The 9,478-nt window shown below is 30.9% G+C and overlaps 1 protein-coding gene across 2 annotated transcripts; it reads left to right on the forward strand.

Moving 5' to 3' along the window:
- The first annotated feature begins 3,014 nt into the window (after window positions 1–3,014).
- On the forward strand, window positions 3,015–5,559 carry LOC108814377 (uncharacterized). 2 transcript variants are annotated; one of them, XM_018586933.2, is made up of 6 exons: window positions 3,015–3,223; window positions 3,300–3,401; window positions 3,492–3,525; window positions 3,599–5,156; window positions 5,225–5,321; window positions 5,405–5,559. In XM_018586933.2, the coding sequence occupies exons 1-6, from the start codon at window positions 3,129–3,131 to the stop codon at window positions 5,436–5,438; spliced, it is 1,920 nt and encodes a 639-aa protein (XP_018442435.1). In that variant the 5' UTR covers window positions 3,015–3,128; the 3' UTR covers window positions 5,439–5,559. The 2 variants fall into 2 exon arrangements, with proteins under 2 accessions (XP_018442435.1, XP_018442436.1); XM_018586934.2 differs by having other exon boundaries at window positions 3,599–5,147.
- The last annotated feature ends 3,919 nt before the right edge of the window (window positions 5,560–9,478 follow it).

Below are 9,478 nucleotides of genomic sequence, written 5' to 3' on the forward strand. Positions count from 1 at the left end.
AATTTATAACAACATTTCATTTGTGAAAGCTGATATACCAAAATATTTTCATTAAATTCAATAAAATAAATTAACATATTAGTTTAATTGTGTTTTCATATATGTGAAGCACATTCATTTAGACAACATAATTTTTCATATAAAATTTATGATTGTTTAGAAATGAAATGTTGAAATAAATAAGTGAAATACATCTTATAATAAAAAAAACTAAACAATTAAATATTTTTTATAATAAAAAGCTAAACAATTAAAAAAATTAAACAATTAAAGATTAAACAATAAATAATTGACATTAAAGACATCTAAAATGAAATATAATGAAAGATTTCTTTAAAAAAATACATCATATTTTTATTATGAAATATATAATACAGTTACAAAAAAAAATCAATAAAATCGAAATAAAATCTAGATAAATTTTCAATAGAAAAAAGACATTTTCTATTAATTGTTTAGTTTTTTTCAATAAAATCACAGCCATGAAAACTAGAATTTTAGATGGATATAAGATGTTTTAATAGAAAATAGACATTTTATATTATCTTGTATTATTCAAAGATTTTTTAAAAACTAAATTATTAAAAGATAATGAAATATAATTTTAACAATTAAAAGATAATGAAATATAATGAAAGATTTTTTTTTTAAAACCAAACAATTAAGAGAATGTAATATGTAATACAGTTACAATAAACTTCAATAAAATCGAAATCTAACCTAGATAATTTTTCCCATTAGATTACTTTTTAGAAATCAATTTTTAAATTTTAATAAACATTTTTAGTATTTATACTTTTAATAATTAATAAATGATATATAGTATTTTTGTATGATATTAAGCATCATTTTAATCATTTTTAGTGTATAAATATTGCATTTAGGTGTCATTAGGAGTTGCATATGTATAAATTTCATAAACATGGGCTTGGAGTGCACAGGGGCGTAATGGTTTCTTATTCTTCAGTTAAAAAAAAACGCTTTCTTCTTTCAGTTAATTTAACTGTAAAGGTGGTGGTGTAGAAAAGAATGAGAGAGAAAAAGAAGATAAGAGGAAAAGAAAGAGAGGGAGATGATTTTCGTAGATGATGGTTGGTGGTGTGGAAAAGAAGGAGAGAGAAAAAGAAGAAGAGAGAAAAAGAATGAGAGAGGTGGTGTGACAAATTAAAGAATGAGAGAGGTGATGTGACAAATTTTATTTTATATATATTTTAATTAAAATGGCAAAGATGTAACTAATCAATCTCACAAAGGTCCCAAATGATATTTAGACATAAGTTTACATGGGCAAATGCAAAAAGTTGCCCAATTGGCTAATTTAAATTTGAGGTCGCCCAACTGTCTAATTACAAACTTGCGATTTGCCCATTTTGCCAATTTTTTCTTATTTAAAAGTTCTATAAGACCCGCAAAAAATGCTACAACACGGGATTCGTCAACCGGTTGAACCGATGGATGACCCATTATGTAATACAATTTAACTTAAAGTATTCTAATTTAAAGTATTCATATTTAAAGTATTCGAATTTATGAATGTTTAGATGAATGGTGAATATATTATGAATACAAAACTTAGCTATATAAATTTTTATTTAAGTAATTAAACTAAAATTTACATTAATATAATTTTATGAAAATAAGATAATTCATTTATATAATCCGCATGATATCAATTTTACTTATATTTTAAAACTTTTGATTATAAGACAAATTTATTTTAATTTTCATATTTTCAAAATTTATTTTTATTATTATATTTGTTAATCATTATTATATAAATTAACTACTGTCATTTAACCTGTCTTATACTTGATAAAAATATTAAATTATTTTTAATATTATAATTTAAATATATATTAAAATATTAAATTATTTATTAGTTTATATATATATATTTTATATAATTTACGTATGTTATAAAATCCATAAATATATTTTATTTTGTTATTTTATAATTTATAAAATAGCTAATAAATAAATTATATTACTTTATATTTACTAACTCGTGTAGTAATTTAATTATGAATATAAATTTTGTATATAAAAATATTATTGAGATGTTATTTCTTATTATATAAATGAAAATGAATCAATAATTCGTTTTTAATTATAGTTAATATTAATTATAAATTTTATTATCTTAAAACTAGATATTAAAAAATGTATATTTATATTTTAAATAAAATATATTAAAAGATATTATCAAAATGTAATCTTAGAAAAAGATACTTAAGAATATCTTTTTATATATCTTATTTCGAAAATATTAAAATAGTTAGTTAAATATGATCTATATACATATATATATATATATATTAAATAACAACTAAGTTATTTGTAGGAGAAATAATAAGAAATTAAATCAATGTAATAGTCCAACATAGACTATTTGCAACTAGATAAAAAAATTTATTGTTTTAATAGTATTGATACGACAGTTTCTGATTTAATATATTTTAAAATATTAGACTCGCTGATTTTATTGTTATTATAATAATAAGTATAATTTTTTTTGTTTAATCAATATTTTTCATATAATTTTTAATTTATATTTCATATTTAAAAAGTATTAATCATATTTTATTAATATCTGAATAAAAAAATATATTCTCAAATCTCTTATATAAATAATAGATATCTCCTCAATCTAAACAAACCATCTAGAAACAATACAGTATTCTTAAATATCTGCTCTCAACCTAAACAAACTATATCAAAAATATTTCTAAATATGCAGCCAACGTTTATAACATATCTTAGTATCTTATTCTTACATTAATGCTTAGTTAATTTAGGTTATTGTTGCCGTTTCTTTGGAAAATTCAAATTAATAAAATGAATTTATAAACTCGAAAAGACAATTATAATTAAAAAGAGTTTAATTTATTATGTCAATGGCATTCTAGTGTAAATAACTTGAAAATTTAAGAGTTAATTTATTTTTGTATTTCTAATTTAATAATAGAGATATATACCAAACCGAACAATATCAAAACCGTACCAAGAAAAGATATTCCCGATTGTAAATCAAACCTATGTGAACGGAACCGAACCGAGTGTTCTTTCAACTTCCAAGTTCATAGAGTCACCGGAAAAACATATGACTGATAAACCCTAATCCAAAGAAGATGACGATGGACGGCTCAGATTTCTTTCAGGATGATTGTGATTCGATAGCTACAGAGATAAAGGATCAAGAGGAGCGGATTCAACTCAAAAGAAGGTTTATACGATTCTCGAATTATTAGATCTTGAACAAATCTCCCTATTTACTAGTTCTATCTTTATAAAATAATAAGGTGGCTGTTGGGTCTTGATACGCCTAAACCTGAGAATCTCACTACTGAGTTTCTCGAATCTGAGGATCACACTCCAGGAAAGACTGAGTTTCTTGAATCCGAGTGAGTTAGTTACTGAGTTTGTTTTTGTCTGTTGTACTACTTGGATTATACAACTATGATGAGCTTCTTGAGTGTGTTTCTTTTTGACAGATGCCTCCCTGAATCTTTGCTCAGGAAAGATGATGTAAACTCTTGCTCACTCTCCCTCCATATTTTTCATTGAGATCTCCAGCCTCTGATGAATCTTCTTTTTTCAGTTATTCTACGAGACAGCAAAGTCGCGTGTAGAAGAAGCGTTTGGGTGGTTCTGCAAGAACCAAGAGGCTCAACGTGAAGACTCCAAGTTATGCACTGAAGACGTTGTTAGAAGGCTTAGCATGTATCTTGATTCTTTAACTAATGAAGGTCTATCCCTCGTTGTAAAGATCATCACCGGAGGCTCTACTTCGTTTGACAAGACTCGGCCGAAAATGAAACAGATTATCAGAGAATCTGTCCGCACAGATTTGAAAGAGAGTAGAACAGACGACATTGTTAAGCAGTTGCATCAAGTTCTCAGTGATCCTGGAAACTTCCGGAAAGACTGCACCATGGATTCCGCAAAACCCATGTTTCCGTCTCATCATGATTCTGTGGTGAAAATACTTAATGAGCTAGATAAGTCGTCGACTCAGACACTACTTGCAATGAAAAGGAAACTTGTAGGTTCAGTGACGATACCTCGGTTGAAACCAAGTAAAATGGGTAAAAAGAAAATGGACCTGATAAACCAAGTGAAGCAAGCTAGCGAGAAGATGCTCTCGGAACTTTCTCCAGGGGAGAAACTACAGGAGCCATTGGCTAAGGCAATGTCATTAGTAGATTTATCACTTAAGTTAAGTCCTGGGTACAACAAAACTAGAGCTCCCACTGATTTTTTCCAGTTTTCACCAGAAACAAAGAAGCTACAGAGCGAGATAGTGAAGGCAGTTTGGTTACTCCGTTCGGCCAGGATTGATGCTGCGTTTGAAAAAGTGGGTCTTATCTTAGACCCAGAATCCCAAGTATCAAATCACAGCTTAAGGTCAGCGGTCGAGAGAATGTTGATTGAATATCTGTTTGAGTGCTGTGATATGGACGTCATTCCAAAGTCTTTGACAAACGCTCTTTCATTCGTCAACAAGTTTACGCCGAGTTTGGATCATAGAGTATGTACAGGGGAAGCAATTGAGGAAGAGACCGAGTGTATATTAAATGTGAGTGCTCAAGTGAAGCAAATAGTTTGGGAATGTAGACCAGATTATGAGCTTGATCAGGACTTTGGTGATGCTTATATGGAGGAGCTAGAAGACAGTGATGATGGTTACAGTCAAGAAGATGCTTTGGTTACCTATGATCCGTACCAAGACGAAGTTGGTGCAGAATGCTCAGACGCAACCAACCAGCATCATATCAGCTCTTCTCTTGTTATAAGGGACCTGACAGAGAGTATTACGAGAGCTCATCCTAGGTGTCTCTCTACCACTCCCACGTCCATTAAATCTACACCTATCAGTGATATAAATGACAGAGATAACCAGATCAGCCCTCGTTCGTTGTATTCTGTTGAAAACATAGAGAGTGATGATCGTGGTGCGCAGAATCCAATCAAAAGAAAGAAGAACCATTACCTCGCAGTCCAAGAAATTTGTGACGACACAAGCTTGGTTGCCTATAACCTAATAGGACGCTTACTTGAGAAATTTGCAGAACAAAAAGGCCTAGACATAGAAGTGGATCAACGTTCGTGTCTTAGAGGAGAATCCATACTTCAAGAAGATGTAGAAGGTGAGGAGGGTAAGCAAAACACCTTTTCTTCCCGTATATGTTCATTCTACTTGTGTTAACGTCTGCATATGTTTCAGTGAGTGAAGAAAAGCAAGCTTCACAGTTTCAAGGGAAGTCGTGTGAGTCCATCACACTTTCTGCTGTCCAAGAGATAATACCCTCCCTTGATAAAAGGTATACACTGTATTCCCATTTGTTTTTCATTTTTGTAATGATAGTTTCATCTGAAGCGTGCTGAATATCTCTGTTTTCAACAGTGTCTTATTGAAATTAAAGGAGTTAATGGAATAGCTGCAATGGAATGAAAGAAGAAAGAACGCAAGTATATTGACCAAGTTTTCTGTTTTTTTTTGTGTATGGTAAATGACCAGAGTACAGCATTAGCTTTTGATAAAGCATCCAACTTTTAATTCTCTGCTCTATCCAAGCTTCTCCTAAAACATCAAAGTTTCATGAAATTCCATACTGCTTGATTCGCTCTTTATGTGATGAAAGCTGCTTAGCGAGTAAAACAAGCCCAGCTAGAAGAGATTCTCTCAGAGACTGCCCAGAAGAACAAAACAAGAGAAGGCCGTTTAGAAGGGAACATATTTTCCTTAGAAACTTAGATTAGTTGAATTATTTACAAGTTATATCTGGATTATACCAGGCAATTAGAAGGGAACATATTTTTCCTTAGAATTAACTTAGATTAGTTGAATTATTTACAATTATGCTTACAGATCTAAACTAAGATATATCTATCTTATTAAAACAGAAACATTACAACTTCTGCTAGGTGGATTTTTAAGTTGGACCTTATGTAATTAATGTTATATTAATCTACTTATCATTAGACATGCCTTTTTATAAATAATTAATATCAACCATTACCATAGTTTTTCACTTCTTACCTTATTATTATATCTATCACGCATGTTTCCTTATATTACATATATTTTACTATAAGCTAGATACATCCACTAGCATATTATACTATAAGATAGATTATTAATAATACATTTACTAACATATAATACTATACGGCATATTACTAATAATACAATATATTATATGTATTCATTAACTTGCATCTATCAATATTAGCAATACTACGAAGACGACTAACTATATACTTTGGACCTATAAACCATGATATACTAATTTATAACAAAAATGATATTACTGTTTCAAATTAGTTTTTATAAAAAATATTTATAGCAGCAATTTGTAATATAAGATAAATTTAATCAAAGACCCAAATCTTTTTTTTTTCCTGTTCAGAAAAAAAGAGACCTACGAATATATATCATTAAGTTAGCCAGAAATCTTCCGAATAAATAGTAAATCTCACCAACCCAAAAAAAGAATTAAAATATTATGTTTGAAATTTAGCTCACTTGGTTCGGTATAAATCTGTTCATTTTAGGTATGAGTTCTTCGAGTTCTCAACATTTGGATCTAAGTAGATATTTGATTTTTTTTTGTCCGGATCGATTTTTTTGGTTCCAGATCATTTTAACTTTTTTATATTATAAATCTTAAATAATATATAACACATATATAAAATATGTGAATCGAAAGATAAATCCGCGCAGGCGCGCGGATCATGATCTAGTTTATATATAAACCGGAGGCCTCTCTTAACCTGTGACCCAATTTTCCCTTTTTCCTTTCTATTCTCTCAAATTATCGATTTCCTCCTCTTTCTCTTGTTTCCTTTCTCTTCGAAATGATCGCGTTATAAAATAGTTGAAACATGGCGGTTAGGGATGTTAATACGGGCAGCCTGGACCGTTTAGGCCCTGCCCGTAGTACCCACCCGTTTAAAGCCCGTCAAGGTCTTAAAAGCCCGTCAACGTCCCACCTGTTTAGCCGTGTATCCGTTTATTATGAAGATACCCGTGAGCCTTTTTATATTTTTGTTTTTTCTAAGTACAATTCTTTTTTTTTTTAAGAATTCTAAGTACAATACTGAAGATTTTATTCATAGACTTTTGAAAGTGAAAACACAACTCCATCCAAACGCAGATTGATGTACAGAAGATGGAATCCAAATTCTCAAAAATAAAAGGAGAATCAATAAATCAAAATCAAGAAAAGAGAGACGTTGAGCAAATATACGAGCGAAACCAAAACTGAGTTTATGACCTCTCCTACTCACCATTAATCCATGATATTATTACAGTTTAAAAATATCCAAACTATATCCTATAATTCCACCATCAACTAACGAACATGATTCAGCAATAAGCACTCGTCTCTTGTGTAACACACATCATTCATAGTTTCATACGCCATATCCAAAGTTCCCATTTTTCTTAATTTCGACAGAGGAAGAACATACACATAAGTTCCAGAACGAGAAGCTGATTCAGAGTAGAAGAAACTCACTTGAAGACTTCAAGTTGAAGTATTAGGAACAGCAAACACGCTCGCAGCAAAAAAAAGGTTTCATATCATAATTTTCTGAGTTTCATCGACAGAGACCTTAGAAAGTTAGAAGTGAAGAACTGTCGGCAACGAGATTAGTCTATTTTGAGATCAAAAGAAAACCTAACACACAATAAACGTCGTTTTTGTAAGTTCTGAAAGAAAGAAAAAACACTAAACGGGCACCCTTTTACTTCGCGGGTAAACCCGTTTAATAAACACTCTTAACGGACCGGTTCTGTTGCTACTGCGGGCTTTACGCAATCGATCGGATCATCTAGATATCCCTTCAACTCTTAACGGACCGACCCTGGACGAACCCGTTATAATTTTATATTGAATTAAACGGGTATGGTCGTCGCCCGTTTATAGATTATCCATTAGGCCCACGGGCGCCTTACCCGTTTAAACATCCCTAATGGCAGGATAAGAGGAAGATTGTGGAAGTTGTGGAGTCAACGGAGATGATGAAGGAGACAGCAACTGTGAAACATGAAGTGCTTTCAGAGCCGATAAATGTGCTCTTGGAGACTGCGGTGGTATTGATAAAGAATGCTATAAACTGAACAAATCTGCTCCGACTTCAGCGATTGGGCCATCGAAGAACGAGGAAGAAGTACTGGAAAACGACGAAGAAAAATTGGAGAACGGCAATGAAAATGGCAGAAAAAGAATCCACCAAAATGTCTTGGCATTGTTATCTAGGCTTTTTCTAGATCATCTATATGTTTCTGACTAATAGTATAGCAGAAGCTAGGTTTGAGAATATTCTTTTTGGTGTTTAATTAAAAGCTTTTTAGGTTTGAAAATATTATTTTCCATGCTATAAAACTAGTATAAAATCTTTTTCTTATTAAATCATCATAAAAATTGAATTTATTTCCAAATATTATTAATGAGATAATTTTTTTAGTCAACAACGAAAATAGACTCATATTGACTATGTGAATCAAACGGGTAACTCTACATCCATGTAAACGACGAAAGACGATTGATTCTTGATACTACGTGTTACACTGTCCGCCTTTGAATTTTGCGTTCGTGGTACATGAATGATCTCTGACTTGAGGAAACTTTTCTTCAGGGTCTTGATATCTTCTAAATAACTTGTAAAAGATGGCATTCTTTGGTTCCGAAACCATCTTCACTAATTGAGAATAATCTATTGCAAATGTGACCTAAAACTGACGTAAGTTCTTCATACATTCCATTGCCAAAAGTAGCGCCTCTATTTTCGCATGGAGAGGATAGAGACTAGCTGATAGAGCCAAAATCGGATCACTCGACCGGTACAAAGGGATATGAACTCCGAAGAGAACTGATGGATTGAACGCTGACACAAAGGGTTGCGGAAAGACCCAATGATACTACCAGACTTCGATTGTTGTCGGATGTGACGCATCGGTCCAACAAATGAAGGATCAAAACTTGGAGATAATCTCTCCAAAAAACTAAGAAATGTTCTTGACAAAGAACAGAGAAAAAAAAATCATAAAAATGAAAGGAAAATCAATTATTCATTCATCAGATCTGATTATATTATTTATAGAGTTTCTGAGTCAAAGAGAAATAAAAGAAAATGCAGAAAACAATACATAGAAAATATAAATTTTGACTAAAATAGTCAAAGTGTAGAAAACAAGGAAGAATGATCAATGTATGGCCTCAGATGTTTTACTGGTCGATACGTCCGAGTGTCTAGATTCGTCCATGATGATAAGGAGAAGGACATATGATAGACTATTCGCGATATGTTTTGAATGTAATATAATTACATTAAATGATTATTTATTTTATATATTAAATAACACTAAATTATAATATATAAAAAAATTAGTGTGTTACTTTTTTGACTGGAAAATTAAAAAAAAATGTAATTTTGAAATGAGAAAATTGGCGTCTATGCCTCTGCACATCAC

The sequence above is a fragment of the Raphanus sativus genome, chromosome 7 (assembly GCF_000801105.2).
Source record: "Raphanus sativus cultivar WK10039 chromosome 7, ASM80110v3, whole genome shotgun sequence".
Taxonomy (NCBI): domain Eukaryota; kingdom Viridiplantae; phylum Streptophyta; class Magnoliopsida; order Brassicales; family Brassicaceae; genus Raphanus; species Raphanus sativus.

Coding starts and splice junctions, on each gene's coding strand:
- LOC108814377 (XM_018586933.2), top strand. CDS start 3,129: ATGACGATGGACGGCTCAGATTTCTTTCAGGATGATTGTGATTCGATA. Junction 3,224..3,299: donor CGGATTCAACTCAAAAGAAG/GTTTATACGATT, acceptor TAAAATAATAAG/GTGGCTGTTGGGTCTTGATA. Junction 5,322..5,404: donor ATACCCTCCCTTGATAAAAG/GTATACACTGTA, acceptor TGTTTTCAACAG/TGTCTTATTGAAATTAAAGG.